This window comes from Leptonychotes weddellii, chromosome 1, assembly GCF_054177405.1.
Source record: "Leptonychotes weddellii isolate Sample4059 chromosome 1, ASM5417740v2, whole genome shotgun sequence".
NCBI lineage: Eukaryota > Metazoa > Chordata > Mammalia > Carnivora > Phocidae > Leptonychotes > Leptonychotes weddellii.
The window spans coordinates 130,571,275-130,593,353 of record NC_138369.1 but is presented as its reverse complement, the minus strand read 5'-3'; the positions used below and the strand labels follow the sequence as shown (position 1 = coordinate 130,593,353).

Here is a 22,079-nt window from a genome sequence, read left to right as displayed (position 1 = left end):
TTTTTTTTAAGATTTTATTTATTTATTTGAGACAGAGAGAATGAGAGAGAGAGAGCACATGAGAGGGGGGAGGGTCAGAGGCAGAAGCAGGCTCCCTGCCGAGCAGGGAGCCCGATGCGGGACTCGATCCAGGGACTCGATCCAGGGACTCCAGGATCATGACCTGAGCCGAAGGCAGTCGCTTAACCAACTGAGCCACTCAGGCGCCCCTGAAAGATGTTTTAAAAAAAAGAATGCACAGGTTAATTCCATTTAAGCCAAAGTTTGTGTTTTTCAAACGAATTGGTGTCCCTAATTTGTTAATTTTAGGATCCAACTATATTAACCACTTATAACTTATTTTTAAACCTGAGGGTATAAAATTGCTCCTTTGAAACTAAGGGCACATCTTGCCCGAATCAGATTGACCACTATCATTGGGTGCTCCTTGCCACTCAAGTTCACAGGCATACCTGTCATTTATCAGAACCAGAGCATGACTGTGAAAATGGAAAGGAAGCAAGAAAAATCTGTTATCTCTGTGCTGTCCCTCATAACTCATTTGCTTCTGCACCAGTGACCAGATCCTCCTTCCACACAGTTATTCAAGCCATGCCCCAGGGGGTCAGCCCTCTACCTGCACCTCTGTTGCCCCCACACCTAACCACCAAATCCTGGCCATTCTCTCCCCCTAATATTACTCACACCTGTCTCTCCACGGCCACTGCCATTGGGCTCCTCTGAGCCACCATCACCTCTTGTCAGGATTTCTGCAATAACGTCCTGTTACCCCACCTCTACTCTTACCTTCCTCTGATTCTCCACCAAGCAAAAGTAGTAACTTTCAAATGCAGGTCAGCCCTTCGGTGGCTCTTAGGACAAGCCCTGCAATCTGACTGGGCACACCAGGACTCAGCATGTCTGCTTCCTGCCTCTCTGGACTCATTACCTGCTTACCCCTACTCAGGCCATGCTGATGTTTTTCCTTCCTAGCTTGGTTAAGTCCTACTCTCCCTCAGCGCTCAGCTGTACCTCACTTCCTCAGAGAGGCCTTCCCTAACTCTTGGCACTCCCACCATTGCAATTAATGTGTGATCACAAATAATTATGTGATCTCCTGTCCAGTGCCTGTTCCCGATATAGACTGAGTTCCCAGAGTCAGGGCCCTGCCTGCCTTGTTTAATACTGCATCCTGGGCTGTTCTAGTGCCCAGCACTAGGGCACAATAGGACTAGTAAGTATCTGTTTGAATCCAGCGATATTCACATCCCACATGTGCTTCATTGCTCCCTGAAGAACCCACAGGCAAAAACTAAAAAATAAAACCTTCTACGTTGGAAACAGCTGAAAACCAATTCAAAGCCATTAATAGGTATTATTAACTATCATCCTGTACTATCTTGACTAAAATTAATAATTGATTATTTTAAATAAAATTTTGTAGCTGAGAGAAGTTAAACAAAGATAGCTAATGAGGGGCACCTTGATGGGTGCAGATGCTTCAGTAGGGCTCCAGGGATTTGGCTAGAAATGCAGTTTATTCTTCAACCAGTCATGTCCCAAGTCTGGGATGCACCTGAAACTGTGGGATATCCAGCCTTCTGATGCTGCACATTAATTTACGGGGTGTCATGTAATTATCAGGCACTGCTGGTGTCTGCTCAGAAAGCACATTTCTCTGCTGTGCAATCTAGGGGAGAAGCTAGATTGTTCTCCCAGAATTGGGGGACATGGAATCAGAGTCAGGAGAGCATGGGGTCGAAATGTGTGTCAAACAAGGTTGGCTCTAAATGAACTGTCTGAAACAAAAGGGTCAGAAATCAGCATTTTAAACAATACCTCATGTTGTGATTATGTTTCTCTATCCTCAGGTACTTTTTCAGTCTCTATGATTATTAAAGTAATTTTGTTCACATCCTAAATCATTTGCCTTCTTATTTGTTAAATTGATTTCCACGCAGTCTCTGCATCTTCACTGAGGTTGCTCATGGGTTCCCCACAGCTTCGGTTCTGATGACAGAAGCTGGACTAAATGGAGACAATATAACATCACAGAGCAATCAAAGTTATGTTTAAACTAATAAAAGCCTAGTGAATATGAATAATAGATTTTTAAGAGGTTAAGGTAGAACTAATTAAGTCAACTTAAGGGTCATTAACTGATAATGAATTGACATTTTAAAGAAAGCAAAAGAACTTAAGTAGAACACAAATTGCTTTTTAAGAGAACTTCACAAGTTGTGAAATTACCCCCAGGGAGTGTGAAAGCTAACCATTTGCGAACTAGTAGATGGAAAGCTTTCCTCTTAAACCAATTTGTTTTTAGCATAACAAATTTTATTAAAGCTGAAGATACAAAATGAAATGAAATAAAATAAACTCGTTAAAACATTACCAGGCGAGCAGATCACACTTAACTGCTCACAACTAAATAAAAAAATAACTGTAATCTGAAAATCTGTCATAAATACTGAAGCAGTCTTGAAAAGCCACAAGACAGCTCTTTTGTATATAAAAATTATCAAAATTATCCATAAGCTTCACTTCATGGTATTAATATAAGTTTAAATATGCGTAAAAATTATAGAGCTGTACTATCCATGGTACACAAAACATGGAAAACTTTGTCACTAGAAGTATTTTTCTTTGACCTTGCATGCTGATGCTCATCATCCTCTTTACAATAGAAAATTGTGGGATCACATTGTGTCAGGCCAAGTAAAAATGCACTCTCCTGATTTTTGTTGTTGTTGAAATGTCCCCATACATAATTCTAGAGAGTTGTGGGCTCTTATTTCTTCTAAGAAAGGAACATTTAGAATTCCTTTCAGTGCTGCTTTTCAGTGTTTGCAAAAGGTAAAAATCTAGTTCATTTACTACTGCAATTTCTTTTCATAGACATGCCTCCGGAATATTAAAAACATATATTGCCAGAACTTGTTATATAAAATAGTTAAATCTCTACACCCAATGTTTATATAGTCATTTTCTAAGAAGCCTTTATTTTCTCCTTTTTAATGGGCAATTATCTTACATTCCAGTTTTGTTAAGTGGATGTTTGTTAAATCTCATTTTTATATTCATATGTACATTTCTCTGACCCAATACCAATCTTGTTGTGAGCTTTGTGATAGTGTCACTGAAGACTTGGAAGGCTTCTTTACTTTGCACAATTGCAGGTGTAATTTATTTCAAATGTTAAAGGAAGTGAGGCCAAAGGCTAGATTCTTTGGAGCCAGAACTCCCATGCCTGTAGTCAATGGAATGATTTGGTCTGTCTGCTTGCCACAGGGCAATCCGTAGAAGTAACAGAGGAATGGACTAAAGCATCCTTTTATTTATTTATTTTTAAGAATTTATTTATTTATTTGAGAGAGAGAACATGCACATGCAAGAGCGGAGGGAGGGCAGAGGGAGAGGAGAAGCAGACTCCCATGACCCCAAGATCATGACCTGAGCCAAAGGCAGGTGCTTAACTGACTGAGCCACCCAGGGACCCCTAAAACATCCTTTTAAACAGGCCTGGGGAGCCTGGGTGGCTCAGATGGTTAAGCATCTGCCTTTGGCTCGTGTCATGATCCCAGGGTCTGGGGATTGAGCCCCACATCAGGCTCTTGGCTCAGCAGGGGGCCTACTTCTCCTTCTCCCTCTGCCTCTCCCCCTGTTCCTGCTCTCTCTCTCTCTGTATCTCTGTCTCAAATGAATAAATAAAATCTTAAAAATAAATAAATAAACAGGCCCAGTTCATCTAAATCATTTTTCCAGAAAGTCCTCTAGAACCTGAGAAGGCTAGTACATCATTAACCAGATGTTCAGGTTAAGTCCAGAATAGCCAGAACAGAGTGAGCTCAGTTGTCTTGGCAGGATCTAGAACAAGTGTTTGGCTGTACACTCTGATTTAATTGTGGCCACCTGCTTTATTGAGCGCCAACTCTTCAGAGACCAGGAGGTGAACTGTTTCCCTTCTCCCTGGGAGGCACCCCATGTGTTTGTTAGGCCATCAGCGTGAATGCAAAATAGATGTTAAAGGCTTTAGTCCTCCCTCCACTTCACGGCTTCCCCCGTCCAGTGCCCCTCCTATTTTCTCACCTTCTTAGCATCCCCTCTTCATCCCTCTATGGCTGTTCCACCTTCTCTAAATACCAAGGAAAATGTCCCGAGGCCAAATCACTAGGTCTTAAGCCTAGAAAAACATGGGGTCTCCACTTCTTCCCCAAAGAGAATCATAGATACTAAAGGCCTTAGGATGTAAAGACCTTGATTTATTTGGTTGGGAGGTTGGTGTTGATCGGAGGAGAGGGGTGGAAGGAAGGAAGCCACAAAGGACAGTTGTCCTGGTGATCACTCTCTGGGGCAGCCAGGTGGGGACTAACCAGTGCCGACTTTCCTCTCAAGATCAGGAAGGGAGTCCCAGGAGCGCAAGGAGGCAGGGGCCCCATGATTAGTTGCCTCTGCTGTGAGCATTTTTCTGGGGCAGTGAGGGATGAGTAGGCTGTGAGGGCCAAGGAATCGCCCTGACCTGATGCTGCCTAATTTTCCACCAGTGTGTCTGACTTTATGTGGGTGGAGTAAAGGTAGTGAGGGGCTTAAACTGTGCCTGATGGTCTGTGTAGCTTGTTTAAAATAATGGACTAATTAAGGCTGGGAAAGCTGAAATGTAACGAGGGGATACCCTGGAGATCAAAGATGAGCTGACTTTAGTTCAGGGTGGACTGTTACGTGACCAGTGACAGTAGTGAAATCCCTGGATCGATGGTGGGCTGAACATGTCCAGCTGGACTGTTGCTTTCTGATGGGGATGGGAACTCTAGGATGCTGGCGGTCGCTCATGTTGTCACATGGCTTTCCTTCTGCCAGGGAGTCATTGTTTCTGTCCTCCTTCCCTGACCAGGTGTTGGACTGGATTGAAAACCACGGTGAGGCCTTTCTCAGCAAACACACCGGGGTTGGGAAGTCGCTGCATCGAGCCCGGGCCCTGCAGAAGAGGCACGATGACTTTGAAGAGGTGGCTCAGGTGAGACGCTCTGTGTGGTTGTGTGTGTGTGGAACTGGGTGAGGGAAGCCAGGGCCATGGCTTTGGTATTTGGGTTGATAGCCCAGTGGTTTCTGGGTTGCCCGCCTGCCTGATGCAAGGAGACCCTTGTCTGCTCTTGGATCACTAGGTGAGTGATAAATAGACCTTTAGTTTATGGTCTTCAGAGAAAATCTTCCTGCCAAGCATGATCGGTAAATGCCTTGTCCACAAGGTGGTAATAGCAGAAGGAATGGATGTTAGAAACATCGACAGCCCAGAACTACTGCTTACAGTTATCACCAGGGGCAAGTGGGAGCTGAAAATCAGCATTAGCTCTGCTTGCAGAGCTGTGTGTCTTCCAGGACCTGGAGGAGGAGATGGTACCTGTTCACCCACATCATGTATCCATAAGGCTGACTGTGCCCAGAGAATATGGCGTAATGTTCGGTCTTTTAGCTGAGCTCTATACCTGATCCCAAAAGGGCATTTTTATCTAATTACACAAAGATGCCGTGAGAGGCCTTGACCATTTGACTTCATGGTGGAGGGATATAAGAGGGTTTTTTGTTCTGAGCCTGCAACCCCCCAATATTATCCAAACTCTCTTATATTTCTCTTTTGGGGAGTTCTCTAATGGATCCTGAACATCTTCATCTTCAAGATGAAATACTACTCTGTCCATTTATATTGTCAGACATGATCAGTTGCAGTGGAAACTAAGACCAAGGAATGAAGCAGGGTAGGGGCATCTGTGGGGGGACCAGTATGGGGCAGGAGGCAGGATGACAAAGGTAGTGTTTGCCGCAGCTGTTAACCAGGCCTGGCTCCCATCCCACCATGTGGGCAGTCCTCAGGGTGGGTGTCACCCTGGGCATCATGCAGAATGCTACCAGTCCCAGAGAGAACTGTGGGTGAGCTGTGGATGTCAAAGGTGAGCCCCTGTCAAAAACCAAAGGAATCTGCTAGAGGACAAGAAAGTGGTGGGAGCAAACTACATCTCTAAGGAAGCTGCAAGTAGGTGCTGGAAAGTGAGAGGCCTGGCAGGTGCCAGAAAGACTGAGTCACTAGTGACCTCAAGCTGGGAATACAGATGGATTAGACCCAACCTATGCAATAAAGAAAGCCTCATATAGAATCTTTGTGCACAGTTGGTGGGAATGTAAAGTGATGGAGTCACTGTATGACAATTCCTCAAAAAATTAAACATAGAATTACCATATGATTCAGCAATCCTACTTCTACATATATACTCAAAAGAATTAAAAGCTGGGATGTGAAAAGATTCTTCTATACTCATGTTCATAGCAGCATTATTCACAATAGCCAAAAGATGGGAGCAACACAAGTGTCCAGATGAAAGGATAAAGAAAATGGGGTCTATACAAACAATGGAATATTATTTGACCTCAAGAAGGAAGGAAATCTGACAACATACTACAATATGGATGAATCTTGAAGATATTATGCTATGTGAAATAAGTCAGTTTTGAAAGGACAAATAGGAGTCCACTTACATGAAGTACCAAGAGTAGCCATATTCATAGAGACAGAAAGTCGAATGATGGTTGCCAGGGGCTGGGGCAAGGGAGGGAATAGGGAGTTATTATTTAATGGGTACAGAGTTTCACCTTTACAAGATAAAGAGTTCTGGAGATGGACGGTGGTGGTGGTTGCACAACAATGTGCATTTATTTAATGCCACTGAACTTAAAAAGTTTTACATTATGTATATTTTACTACCATCACAAGAACAAAAAAGCAAGCCTCATCCATACAAAGACCTTCTACAGAATGGGCTGGATCATGCCGATGTAATATAGACATGGGCCAAATGGGCCTCTGGATGTAGCACAGACCCAAAATATCCGAGTGTCCAACATCCTGGGTGCTTTTGCTATCTGTCAGGGGACAAAGGATTGGAGAGGGCCACATGGACTCCCTGTCTGCTGAGAGGGGGCGTTGTGGGATCTGGGGCGGTCTATTGGAATGGAGCCATCCCATAGCTGTAGTGTTCTTGCCCTTTGGCTATCCTGTGGCTCAGCCCTTCCTCACTCAGAAAGGACATCCCCAGAGCCACCCACAGCCCTGAGTCAGCCAGCCCCCCTCTCCCCCTTCCTGCTGCAACCTCAGAGGCAATGTCAGCCTTGGTTATAGGCCCTTGAGGGAGCTATTGTTTTGTGTGTTGTTTCAACCGAGCAAGCCTGGCTGCCACCTGAACTCTAACCCCACTTCTCCCAATTGCTCCCCTACCTTCTTGCTGATGCCTGATAAGCCTTTCACATGGGACAGTGCCTTTCAATCAGTAGCAGAGACACATTCACTTAAATTCATACTAAAGAAAGAATGGACACGTTCTGAGAGCCTGGGGTTCCATTATGTGTTTTATCTCCCACCAATCCTGGATGGTGGATAGTATTAGCCTTGTTTTATAGAAGATGATGCTAGAGCTCAGAAAATTCTTCAGTGTGCCCAAATCGTCTGGCTTGTCAGCAGCTCTGCTAGGATTCAAACTCAGTCTGTCTGACCTCTATTAGCCTTGTTTTATAGAAGATGATGCTAGAGCTCAGAAAATTCTTCAGTGTGCCCAAATCGTCTGGCTTGTCAGCAGCTCTGCTAGGATCCAAACTCAGTCTGTCTGACCTCAGAGTCATGTTTTTACCCTAACTTCACGCTGCCCTTCCTTATTGAAGTATAGGACCTGAGTGTAAAATTCATTTCCAAGTGCCAGTTTCCTCAAGAAAAGTACAGAACAAAGAGCAAGAGTGGGGGGAGGTGGGGTGGAGGGGAGATGCTGTGGCCATTCCGTTTGGCATACATTACAACTCTTCCCAATCTCTTGCTATAATCCACTTCTCCCTGTCCCTGCTTTCAGATAAGACAGCGTCTTTCTTAGGAGAGAGAGTTCTGCCTTCTAAAAGGCTCATGCTTTTCGAAGTATTCCCCTTGGAAAGGGGACAGATGTGGACAACAAAGGGCACACATAAGCATGGGCCATGAAGTTGCCATATTGCCCTGCAAATCGGTCTTGAGAGATGAATCTCATAGTCTGGTAATAAATCCTGTTTTGTTTTCTCATCCCTACTCTGGGGAAGGGTATGGGCAGTGGAGCTCCCTAGCATCCTGGAATTGGTAGTCCACATTGGAAAATCAACTTGACTGTGGCAAAGGCAGATGAACTGGCAGCAGCCTCAGATCTGCTTTCTTCTGTGCAATGTGATCATCACGCTCAGGTGGTGGGAAAGGAGATGATCCAGGCAGGAAAGGGCGTGCCCTCTCTCTCTTGCTTCTGTTCTCAGTTAGGTGAGGGCCACTGGGAGGGGAGGAGTGGATTTAATCAGGATTGGACAGTTCTTGAGTCAGAGATCAATGCTACAGAGCCAAAGCATGGAAACTTTTGTTGCTTGTTGTTTGGGGTTGCTGGTCAAGAGATCTAGTCAGAAAGGACATCACAAACGATGAGAAGTAGGAGGTTGGGGGGGGGGTGTCACTTGTTACCAGAACTACAGAGGGTCATGATTCAGTGAAAGAATCTCTTTTAATGTCATGATTTTATGGTTCTTTGACCTGAGGCTGATAGGAGAAGGAAATTCTGAGCACCCATTCTCTATATTCAAGTTAAAAAATTGTCTTGAATCAAAGCAGGAAGAGAGCTATTGCACCTGTTGCATCCCTGGGATGCTGCCCTTCTACAGGAAAGAGCAAGCCCTCCAGCAGAGAAAAGGGCTACGCACAGGGAGAGGCCCAAGGGCAGTGTGAGCTCATGGAACAAATACACCTCTACTCTGGAGATCATGTAAAGATACTGAAGACAATAGTAGAAATATCAAATATATCTGGGAAGAATTAATGTAGCAAACCATGACTTTACATTTTGTGTTTATTAGCTCTTGAACACATTTTTTTTTTTAAGATTTTATTTATTTATTTGAGAGAGAGAGAAAGAGCACAAGAGGGGAGAGGGTCAGAGGGAGAAGCAGACTCCCTGCTGAGCAGGGAGCCCGATGCGGGACTCGATCCCGGGACTCCAGGATCATGACCTGAGCCGAAGGCAGTCGCTTAACCAACTGAGCCACCCAGGCGCCCAGCTCTTGAACACATTTTAAACAAATTCAACGGTCATTTGAAGGAAGTGAATGAAGTATTTATGGTCCTCAGTTCATCCTGCAGATGGCACTCTTCGAATAGTCTACCTGGAAGCTGAGCTGAATGGGAAGGAAGCCACTTCCCGCTTGGCAGGGGAGGCTCCTGACAGGCAGGTGGGGATAGTCTGGGGCCACGTGTGCAGCAAGGGGTCTGTCTCTATAAATGTTTCTAGTCCAAGTTACTGAGATCCTCTGTGCTCAAACAGAAGACCTGGGGACTAGCAGAAACCCTTCTGGTCCTGGTAGATACTTTACTCAAGTTGCCTGTAAACTCATCACATGACTCAGGCTATAGAGTAAATCAGATTTTAAAAGACACTTATTATATCTTTATATATATTTTTGTGGCACGGTAGTTGTTATCAGGAGTATAAACAAGTATAAGATAGAGTTGCTGCCCATCACATCATATCTGTCAGGGGATACGTGTGTCCACATCTTGCCCAGGAGGTAGTATGGGCCATGGTACTGTTATTTTGTCCTGAGATATTTGCTATTACTCAGAAGGAAAGTACTGAAGTGCCTGTGTTTTAGAGAGCAGCTGTGCCTGCTCTGTGAGTGGTCTGCTTTATGACCTCATTATCTGGAATGCCAGACTTTCTGTAAGCTAGCTTAGTAAAAAAATTAGCAATCATTTGCACTCAAATATACATTATCTAAAATCTCAAAGCACCAAATCACATTTAAACAGCTAAGCATATTAAATAGCATTTGTGTAACATTTTTGAAAGAACAGACCATTTAAAGAAAGATTTAAAGAATTATAAAAACATAGGCACAATTAAGCACTTCATTCAATAATCTCTGGTTGGTTGTTTATCTGACTCTTGCTGTTTTCCCAAACTTGAATAGAAAACACTTTAAAAAATTCAATATGAGTCTTGGGGTCAAAATAGGCAAAAATGGGGGCGCCTGGGTGGCTCAGTTGTTGAGCATCTGCCTTCGGCTCAGGTCATGATCCCAGGGTCCTGGTATTGAGCCCTGCCTCGGGCTCCCTGCTCAGTGGGAAGCCTGCTTCTCCCTCTCCCACTCCCCCCTGCTTCTGTTCCCTCTCTTGCTGGGTCTCTCTCTGTCAAATAAATAAATAAAATCTTTTAAAAAATAGGCAAAAATGGAAGGGAAACATTTTAGTGGACCTATCAGTGACCTTACCCATCAAAGATCTTCCAAGTGTAATCAGCTAACTTACTAGAGCTCCAAGGGCAGGTAGAATAGGGAATCCATAGGGGTAGAAAGTCCCTGCCCTCAGAGTCAGACAGTAGTACTCATCAGTTCCCAAGCCCATCAAGTCTGTGTCAGGCACCTTGAGAAATTAAAGAGATATAACAGTTTCCATTTTGAGGAAATCATGATCCAAAGAGAAACATGCATTAAACATATTGTAACCCTCTAAGAAGTCCCATAGTTTGAAAGGAAGCCTAATCTTTTTTCTTTCAGGGTTTTCAAGGAGCATTTCCAGCAAAACCAAGATAAACCATTAGTTCATTTGGTGATCCAATAAATATACCTGTCTAGGGGATGGTGTAGTGATCTTTGGAGTAAGTTCCTTCTTTTCATGCCTGAGATGGTGACCAATTATAGCAACTGCAAATGCAAGCAGAAGGAAAAGGTGGGAAAGCTTCAATAGATGCTTTTTCACACTCCAGCTTCTTAGAGAGGATAAAACTTTCTTCAGCAGGATGAAAAAAATAGTGAGGAAGAAAGCCAGGAAAATGCAAAGAAATTAATGTCAAGAAGTGGGCAAGTGGAAGAATGTGAAATAGCAGAGAAATGAAGGACAGTCTTACCCTTTGGATCTTGCATGACATTCGTCCCATTGGAGTGGATTCAGGACATTCCCTCCATGGAGCACCAGGGAAAAGTTGCATGAGCTGAGGGGAGGGCTCTTGGGACCACTCTCAGGAAGAAGAAAGGTTATATTGTGGATAACTCCCAACCATGGGTTTTGAAGGTCACTTTATATACACTTATGGAAATTGAGAGGGAGCCAATATCCAAGATATTATAGAAAGCCTACCAAGAACCTCTTATCAAGACCATGAATTGTCCCCCACTTCTGCTTCCTATGTGGAACAAATGGCACATTCCAAAGAAATTGAGACTGCATTCCTAATGACTTTAGGTTCTGGAGAGCAAACTGAAAGACTCAGAAGCACAGGTGGCGTTCTTATCTCTTGTTCCATGTGACGGCAGGGACTATGGAAAAGAGGGAAGGCATTGAAAAACAAATGGCTGCCTATGTAGATGGTGTTTTCAAAAGTGTTCTGGAGTATACCCTACAAAGCCAGGATGATGGACTTCTGGTAAGGGGAAAGTGCATCTCATAAAGATTGGGGAAGATTTGGCAGAAAGCTTTGCTGATCTATCTAGAAAGATTGAAGTGAACTTTGAAGTGGAAGGAGAAAATTATCCTAATAAAGCCAAAACCAGATATGTGGGGTGCCATAGAGGTGGCATAGAAAGAAGCACCTTGTGGGGCGCCTGGGTGGCTCAGTCGTTAAGCGTCTGCCTTCGGCTCAGGTCGTGATCCCAGGGTCCTGGGATCGAGCCCCGCATCGGGCTCCCTGCTCCGTGGGAAGCCTGCTTCTCCCTCTCCCACTCCCCCTGATTGTGTTCCCTCTCTCACTGTGTCTCTCTCTCTGTCAAATAAATAAAACCTTTAAAAAAAAAGAAAAGAAAGAAAGAAAGAAGCACCTTGTGAAGGAGATGCCCTTAGGTCACCTTAGGTAGGAAAATACAAACACAATTGCCTGCAATATATATATATATATACATATATATATACATGCATATATATATATATGCAATATATATATATACACACACACATATATACATATATATTATATTGTAATATGTATATGCAATATATATATGTACTTATTATATGTACTTAAATTTTAATACCAGAATACAAATACAAATACAAAACATTCCTGAGACTTTAGGGTATTGAGCTCATAACTAGAAAATGGTGAGAGAAGAGGACTTTTTGTTTCAAGGACTCATTCTAATCGGAGGGATGAAGGTATACCAGAAAGGATAACTTCGATATGAGACTACAAACCTGAGGGTATTAGACAATATGGAGAAGTACTAGAGCGGTAAGAAGAAGAAAAATACTGACGGCTAGAGAGGACCATGGTCTGCTCCATCACATGGAGGATATGGGAAATGCTGTTCTGATACGATTTCACTTCCGGTTCAAGGGAAGCTATGGTGGTGATGACAATCCTCAAATTTCCTGACATCTCCTGTAAATTTCGTGACACTGTAAATAACACATCTATATGTTGTTGAGAGTGGAGGATTCTACATGAGAGAGAGCGAATCATTGTAGAAAAGCTCAAAAGAGTATAGGTTGTGTCTAGACTCTCAGGAACATTGACCTTTAGATGAAAGGGTTTAGACTTTGCTCTTAAAGCGGAAATAGTAAAGGCTTTTGAGTAATGATATAAATTTAAATACAGTTGACCCTTGAATAACACAGGGGTTAGGCACCAACCCTCGTGTAGTCAAAAATCTACATATAACTTCTGACTCCTCAAAAACTGCCTATAGCCTGCTGTTGACCAGAAGACTTACTGATAATATAAACAGTCAATTAACACATATTTTTATATGTATTATGTGCTATGTTTTTTTTTTAAGATTTTATTTATTTGACAGAGAGAGACACAGCGAGAGAGGGAACACAAGCAGGGGGAGTGGGAGAGGGAGAAGGAGGCTCCCCACTGAGCAGGGATCCCAATGTGGGGCTCAATCCCAGGACCTGGGATCATGACGTGAGCCAAAGGCAGACACTTAACGACTGAGCCACCCAGGGGCCCCTATGTGCTATGTTCTTACAATAAAGTAGGCTAGAGAAAAGAAAATGTTAAGAAAACCATAAGGAAGAGAAAATACATTTACAGGACTCTACTGTATTTATCCAAAAAAACCAAAAAACAAAAAAACCCACATATAAATAGACCCGCACAGTTCAAGCTCATTGTCAATCAACGGTCAAGTGTATAATCTCTAAACCAGAGAAGTAAGGATTTCTCTATCCACTGGCTATTTAAATCACATATGTAGTATTGTGCCTAATTTGAGAAAATATGTATTCAAAAGGATATTGGCAAACTATACTTGATTGTCAGAAGACTGCTAGGATAGTGAAATCCAAGTAACTGGATATATTCTGTTTTGAGTAAATAATGTTTTATGGAAGGCAGGGGGATAGGCTTGATAATTGAAGGCTTCCGATAGAAGAAGTAAGGGTGGAAGGGTTAGTGAAGCCAATTTTAGTTTAATTCAGGTGTAACTTCTAACCCATGGTTGATTTTTTTATGAGCTGTCCAAAATCAGAATGAAATACCTTGTGATGTCTTGTGCTTATCACTAGAGGCTTTCTGGTAGAGGTGACACTTTATTCCCTTAGGATATAAACATCCTCAAGTCTTTCCTATCTTAAAAATGAACAAATAAAAAATGAATAAAAAGAAACTTAGACTACCTTTTCTGGTAGTTTAGACTACTTCCCCGGTGTTTCTCCTTTCCTTCATAGCCCAGGTGTTTGAGAGAAGAGTCTTTATTTGCCATCTCTACTTCCTCATCTCCTAGATGCCCTTTGACCCCTGCCATTGGACTTCTATTCCCTCTGGGCAACTGAGGTTAATCTTACCTAAGTCTTCAACTGGGCTTTTTTCTTGCTAAATCCAAAGGACACTTTTCAGATATTAATTGGTTTCGGGAAGCCTTTGATCCTCTCGACGATTTCCTCCTTTTTAAATTCTCTTCTCCCAGCCTTCCATGACACCATGCTCTCTTGGTTTCCTTATGTCTTTTTGGCTGGTCCTTTTTAGACTCTTCTCCCTTTTCCCAAGGATTTCCTCAGACTGTCTCGTCTCACTGTACACTCCAGACATGATTTTATACTCTTTCCTAGTCTCAACTGCCACCATTAGTCTGATGGCTCTGAAATCCATGTCTTATCTCTGATCTCACCCCTGAGCAACCTATTCATAAACCCATTGACTCTCTGGATACCTCCACTTCGATTTCTCAGAGGATTCTCAAAACCAGTATATCCAAAATTTATTTTATCATTTTCCACCCCTTCCAGGTGTGCTCTTCCTCCTGTATCCCCCACGCCAGTGAAGGACACCATCCACCCAGTTGCTCGAGCCAGACACTTGGGAATCATTCTTGACTTCTGCTTTGCTCTCACCCCTCATGTGTCCTTTGCAAAGCCCTACTAATGCTACTACCTCTTTATGTGTCCCTTTCCTTTCATCTCCATTGCCACTGCCTGAGATCAGAGTCTCATTATCTCTTCTTTGGTTTGTCACACTATCCTCCTGTTTTTCCTAACTCGTCATAGTCTTCTTAAATCCTTCCCCACGCTACCGTAAGAGTGGTTTTCCTGAAATGCACATCTCATCATGCTATTCCATCAGTTATGGAACCCATAGATGGCTTTCCATTAGGATAAAGTTCAAACTATTGATATCATAAACCTTTTATCACCTGGCTACTGCCTCTCTGGCTTTCTCTCTTATCGATAATGTGCTCCCTCTACCCCCCATCCCCTATACTCCTGCTGTCCCAGTTTGTACCTGAACATGCCATGCTCTCAAGTGCAGTGCTGTCTGCTCTTTCATCATTCCCATTTATTTAAGTCTGACCACCCCTGGCCAGCTTCTGTTCATCTTGAAACACTCATCTCAAGTATCATCTCTTCTTGGAGGGAGTGGTCTCCATGGTTTGGTTGAATGCCCCTTTTCTAGGCATCCACTTATTTTGGCCACATCCCTGTCATGGTAGTTATCATGCAGTGTCATCATTAATTTTATGCCAGCCTCACTCCCCAGCTGGACTGTGACTTTCTTAGAGCATGAATTTTGTCTCATTAGTCTTTTTATCTCAATGCCTAGCACAGTGAGCCTAACAAGCAATTGGCACTTGAAAAAGTAAATGAATGGTACAGAGAGGATTTCTTTGTGGGATGGATATCAGGTCAGATTATCTCTGAGATCCCTTCCAATTCTAAGAATGAGAAATGGAAGAGAAGTAGATTAGATGAATATTCATAAGAACGCAGGCCCCAAAACCATATAGCCTGAGGCCTAAGTGAGAGCCACCCTGTTAGAATTAATGAGACTGCACTGAGCTGAGATCAACCTGGACAGCCCTGCCCAGGATCTGACACTTGGGAAGAAGCATTTTTTGAGTCATATTTTGAGTGAGGTTTTGGACTCTTCCATGTTTTTTTTTTTAATTGAAAAAATACTAAAAAATAATTTCAGTTGAAGTCCTAGGAAACCGATCTTGACAAGAGGAAATGGTAATCCTTACTATGTGCATTTCCCCAGCCCCACTAAGTTTCCATGATTTTTCCAGCTGAGATAGCTACCATCATACTGTAACATTAACCCTCTTTTTCTGCTAGCTTATATGTAGTGAAGTTATTTTTCTCTTCCAAAAATCCTCTTTTTTTGAGAGATGAATAATATTGGCCTTTTCCAAAAGGATTTTAAAGGCAAAAATAAAAACCCAAAAAGTAAATTAGACAAAAGAATTATACTGTATACTGATTTTATGTTCAGTATATTGATTCTAAGTCCAAGATAGCTCATCTAGTCATACTTCTTTTGATTCAGTGTATCATGTTCATTGATAGACATTTTTTGCTTCTCCCTATTGAAGAGACCCTAATACCAACAATAATAATGACAGTAGCGTGACACTTAGTACTTTGTGCGTGCTGGACACTGTTCTATTTTTCCTATATTAACTCACTTAATCCTCATAACATCACTGAGTTAGGTATTTCTTTTTTCAATATTTTTTATTCAAGTATGATTAACATACAATATTAAATTAGTTTCAGGTGTACAATATAATAATTCAGCCATTTTATACATTTCTCAGTGCTCATCAGTATAAGTGTTCTATTAATCCCTTTATCTATTTCACCCATCCCTCCCACTCACCTCCCCTCTAGCAACCTCCTGTTTATTCTCTGTATTTAAGAGTTCATTTTTTTGTCTCTTTTTTTCTTTGTTCATTTATTTTATTTCTTAAATTCTACATATGAGTGAAATCATATGATATTTGTCTATCCCTGACTGACTTCTCTCACTTAAGCATTATAACTTCTGGGTTCATCCATGTTGTTGCAAATGGCAAGATTTCATTCTTTTTTTATGGCTGAGTAATATTCCATTATATGTATATTATATATAATATTATGTATTAATATTCCACTAAGAACCTTTAATATATATTTTTAAATATATATTAATATTCCTTTATACATAAACACACACGCATGTGCACACACACACACATACACACACCACATCATCTTTATCCACTCCTCTATCGATGGACACTTGGATTTTGGTTGCTTCCATATCTTGGCTATTATAAATAATGCTCCAATAAACATAGGGGTACAAATATCTTTTGAATTAGTGTTTTTGTATTCTTTGGGTAAATACCCAGTAGTAGAATTACTGGATCATATGGTAGTTCTACTTTTAATTTTTTAAGGAGCCTCCACACTATTTTTCCATAATGGCTACAGCACTATGGTAGAAATGGTTGCATTCCTACCAACAGTACACGAGGGTTCCTTTTTCTTCATATCCTTGCCAACATTTCTCATGTTTTTTATTTTAACCATTCTGATAGTTATAAAGTGATATCTCATTGTGGTTTTAATTTGCATTTCCTTGATGACTAGTGATATTGGGTATCTTTTCATAAGTCTGTTGGTCATTTGTATATCTTCTTTGGGAAAATGTCTGTTTAGGTCCTCTGCTCATTTTTTAATTGGATTATTTGGTTTATTGGTGTTGAGTTGTATAAGTTCTTTATATATTTTGGATATTAACTCCTCATTGGATATATAATTTGCAAATATCTTCTGCCATTCAGTAGGTTGCTTTTTTGTTTTGTTGATGGTTTCTTTTGCTGTGCAAAGCTTTTTATTTTGGTGTAGTACCAATAGTTTAATTTTGCTTTTGTTTCCCTTATCTGAGGAAACATGTCTAGAAAAATGTTTCTATGGCCAGTGTCAAAGAAATTACTGCCTATGATTTCTTCTAAGAGTTTTATGGTTTCAGGTCTCACATATAGGTTTTTAAACCATTTTGAGTTTATTTTTGTATATGGTATAAGGAAGTGGTCCAGTTTCTTTCTTTTGCATGTAGCTGTCCAGTTTTCCCAGCACCATTTGTTGAAGACTGTCTTTTCCCTATTGTATATTCTTTCCTCTTTTATCATAGATTAATTGACTGTATAAGTGTGGGTTTTTTTATGGACTTTCTCTTCTGTTCCATGCATCTATGTGTCTGTTTTTATGCCAATACCATACTGTTTTGATTGCTACAGCTTTGTAATATATCTTAAAATCTGGGGTTGTGTTACCTCCAGCTTTGTACATGAGTTAGGGATTTCTACATTTACAAATAAGAAATCTGAGGCAAAGAGGTTAAATGATTAGCACAAGTTGGCAGAGCTAGGAAATGGTGGAGCTGGGATTCAAGCCCTGGTAGTCTAGCTCCAGAGCCCAGGCTCTCAACCACCTTGCCGTAGACTCTCTCAATTCACAAGAACTTTAGATGTCTCTGGGATGAGGCCTGGCAGGGTCCACCCTAGAACCAGTTCCTAGTCCTCTCTCGATGTGTGTATCTGCATAATCCCTCAGATAGCTACATGTTGGTACTATGGCCACAAGACTGCTGAGTGACACTTTTTCCCTCCTTTTGTCTAAGATTTCCCTTGGATTCTAGGACCACCTTCATGATCCTCTATGACATCTTTTTAGTCCAAAGGGTCTGTGTGACCCTAGACCTTTGGAAACCCTATGACCGCCTTTTGCCTTTCTCTGCCTGTTCTCTGGCTTTTCTGGAACACATGTGCCAATGGTTGGTGCCTATTTAACAATGAACTTGGCCAGGATCTGGCCTGAGTCTTCATTTCCATTTTCCGGCACAACCTGGTGGACGACACTTGACCAGGTTAGGAGATTATTTTGTTTCTTTCCTTTTCACCTTTTGCTAGGATCAGGCTATCACTAACTAAACTTACTAGTTTCCCAAATCTGTTCCCCTTGATAGCTCCCTAAGCCCGTTTGAGAGTTCCCTCTCAGCTGTGATTTCCTATCTGTTGGGACATAGGGTATAGGAAGAAAAGCACAGCATTTGGAATCAACCTGTTCTTTCATTTTATTGGTCTTGGGCCAGTCACTTTATTTCCCCGAGCCTCAGTGTCCTTCTCTAAACTGGAGATAGGGACACCTACCCTGAAGAGTGATGTGACAGTTAGAAATAACATATGGAAAGTGCCTAATAGAGAATTTGGTTCATAGGAGGTGCTTGATGAATAGTGGCCTCTGTGACAGCAGTGGTGGCCATGGGGTGGAGGTGATATAATACATCTAAGCCTCACTCTCTTCCAGGCTAAGTTATCAAATACCCTGCTGTCATCTCTCAACACTCAGCTTGGTGTGGGCTGCTTGACTATGTTGGAAAGAGTAGGTCTGTTCCCTTTTGTATATTCTTGTCTCCTTTATCCTAGAGTAGTTGACCATATAAGTGTGGATTTATTTCTGGACTCTCTATTTTGTTCCCTGCATCTATGTGTCTGTTTTTTAGGCCACTTCCATACTCTGCCATACAGTATGCCATACAGGTGCCAAGGGGACAGATCAGCTATGGGTACTGAGAAGCCTGACCCTCAGGTTAAGCACTATGGAAGAAATGGCCATCTAATTTGACCAGCTGGAAGCAAATGGAATGATGGTGCATTCTGCCTGGGGGCGGTAGATACTGGGTACCCAGCACTGGGCATCCAGGAGCAAATGTGTTCAGAGATCCAAGGAGAAGAATGGGCAATTTGCATGTGGGAAGGCTCTTAACGGATAGCAAGGCTCCAGCCACTGGGCTGCAAGTCAGAGGCTGGGTTCCTGGGATATCAGGTAAGGAAGGACTGATTCTTAGGGACAGGATCAAAACTGGGCAGCAGGGCAGGGCTGGATGGTTGCCAAGGGGACCTGATGTGGAGGTCTATTGGTGAGATGTGTGCTTCCATTTGATTTCTGAAACTGGGCTGGAGCTGAGCCTGCCACAGGGCCCCAGAAAAGGGAGAAGGAAGAAAAGAGAGTCTGGGCACCAAGTGAGAGCACTCTCCGCTCTAGAGAATTCTCGGACTCAGTGCCCTCCTTAGAAGGGTATCAAGAGTGTAACCACTAGAGTTTCACGATGTGACAACATATTTACCATGCACAGCAAGAATAACATACGGATGGGAAGAATAAAGCTACTGTCTCTCAGACAGCATTGACACATTTTAGAAAGGAAACAGGGAAGGCTGTTCCAGAGGAAAGCTCTCCTGTCTGCCCAGTATTGATTCTGAAAGCAAACCATTTATTATGGTGTCTTCCAATAATTAATTTCAGCACGGGTCAACCTGCCCAGGTGAAGAGAAACCAAATCGATTTCCTTTCTCTTCCCTCTTCTTTCCATTTCTGTGACACACTGAGTAGCATGGGCTTCAGGAGTGTGCTTGTCCCCCTAGAAGCCAGTGCTGGCTGGGCTGAAAGCTAGAGGGAGTGCTAATGGATTTGCATACAGGGGGATAAAAATATTTTGAAAACTATTTGCAAGGTTTTAAACCTGTGCTATAAAGTCAAGCATACAAGGACGAGTAATAATAAGAAATGCCATTTATTTAACACATACTTTATAAGGAATATCTCATTTAGTCTTTTTTTAAAAAAAGATTTCATTTATTTATTTGTCAGAGAGAGAGAGCGCGCACAAGCAGGGGGAGCAGCAGAGGGAGAGGGAGAGGGAGAAGCAGGCTCCCCTCTGAGCAAGGAGCCCGATGCGGGACTCGATTCCAGGACCCTGGGATCATGACCTGAGCTGAAGGCAGACGCTTAACCGACTGAGCCACCCAGACGTCGCACTCTCATTTAATCTTTGAAACCACCCTTTGGAGTAGGTGTTAATCTATCCTCATTTTCCAGATGAAGAATCAGACCCAGAGAGGATCATTCAAGTGAATGAAGCAAGATTTGAACTCAGGCGGGCTGACTTCTAGCACACATGCATTCAGAGTAATGGGAAAAAAACTGAGCTTATTCAACAATCCTTTTGGGAGTTTTTTCCAAACAAAGTTTCTATTTTATTTTTATTTATATTCATTATTTTTAATTACAAAATTATACATATTCAATATAGAAAAGCAGACAAGCAAATAAGAACAAAAATAATCCACCCACTCAGTTGTCTAACAGTTGCTAATACATTGGTGTTTATTCTCCCAGGTATTTTTCTCTATATGTACACGGGTATATTGATCACTGGCTTTTCTCACTTAAGGATATATCCATGGTAATAGATACAGTGTTATCTATTGCTATGGTGTTGCAGATTACCATGGTAATCTATAATGTTATTTTTTTGTGTGCGTAAAGTCTCTAATATGAAGACTTCTTACTCTTTCCCAGAGTCTGGTAATTTATAATTATAGGCTATTAAAACCAGGTACAATTATAAATATGTAAAGAGAAGCAAAATAAGCATTGAAAATGGAGGGCTGGGTTTAAGCCAAGGATTCAGAATCTTTTCCCAAGAGAAAGATTCAGAAAATGGCAGTTTGTAAATGCCCTCCAAGCCTTTCCTGTTCCCCACAGTAGGTGCACAGATACTGCAATGCTGTGGGGAGTCTCTGGGTCCCGGCTGGAGTGGAGCTGAGTGACTCTGGTGATGGCAGGAGCGGTGGTAGTGGGGAGTGCTTCAAGACAGTAGCCTTTGCAGGCTCTTTCCTCCTTCTCCTCCTCTTTCTTTCTCCTTCTTTCTCCTTCTTTCTCCCCTTCTCCTCCTCCTCTACTTTTTTCCCTTCATGTCTGTCCCATCTTCTCTGGGGACATCCTTTTCTGGAATAGGGACTCAGTCAGGGTCCAGGATAGAGCGCTCAGCTCTGGTCCAAGTGTATTTCAGGTGAGCAGTGTTTTCCCGAGCCCCTGAGAGCTCCATGGTGTGAATGCTCCCCTGCTGTGGCATTTGGGGTTTTGGAGCAAATCAGCAGTGTCTGGGCTGAAGGGTAAGGACTTTGGAGAACTTGCTGGTAGATGAAGCAGCTGGGACAGATAACGAGTGCCAGGAGCCAGCACATAAGCGCCCCCGAAGGGCTTCAGGCTGTATCTGACACAAACCAGAAAATAAAACACATATCACCAATGAGAACAACCCACCAAGCAGATATGTCTTTTTTTTTTTTTTTTTTCCTCTGCCAGTGAGCAACCGGAGGCATCTTCATGAACTAATTTTGTTTGGAATACATTTTTAACAGGAGAAAAGCCCACTGCCAAGTTCTGGCAGGAACAAAGCATTACATCTGAGTTATTCCACCTGGAAAGGGAAGCCAGGTTTGGGACAGAGGGAGCTGAGCTCTTGCGGCATCCTGTAACAGCAGGGACATCCAAGCCTCATTGGGACCGGTGCCTTTATTTGTCTTGGGATACACAGGCAAATGCCAGCCAGCCCCAGGCACTGCCTTTGAGTTTCAGAGACTAGAGCAGCTGTCCCGCTACATTCTAGGAGCTGACGGCACTGAATACTGGCAGCCTGCGCTGTAATTACGTATCTCCATGGTGTTTCACACTGTGGGCTATTTTGTATAATGTATCTGAGCTTTAGCAATGCCAAGTATGGCTTGAAATAGCTCTGGTGGACTTTAGTCCATCATATGCTTAGAATTTGAAAATAACATCGAGGGAAGGGGGGCAGTGAGTGAGGCTTAAAAGAGAACTCCAAATCCATGTGATAGACATGTTTCAGTTTTTCTTCTTCATGTGGTTTGGACTCTACTAAAATTATGGACTCTTTAGTGTCTTGGGAATTCACAAGGTCAGTCTCATTTGCTTTAAAAAATACAGCTGGGGC

At 42.3% G+C, this 22,079-nt stretch overlaps 1 protein-coding gene across 1 annotated transcript in view; it reads left to right on the top strand.

Annotated features, from left to right (window-relative positions):
- KALRN (kalirin RhoGEF kinase) overlaps window positions 1-22,079 on the top strand; it is a 535,107-nt gene that overhangs the window by 207,077 nt on the left and 305,951 nt on the right. The window contains exon 10 of the mRNA XM_081815029.1: window positions 4,871-5,033. Coding sequence (XP_081671155.1) covers window positions 4,871-5,033 — 163 coding nt within the window. The remainder of the gene's footprint in view (window positions 1-4,870; window positions 5,034-22,079) is intronic.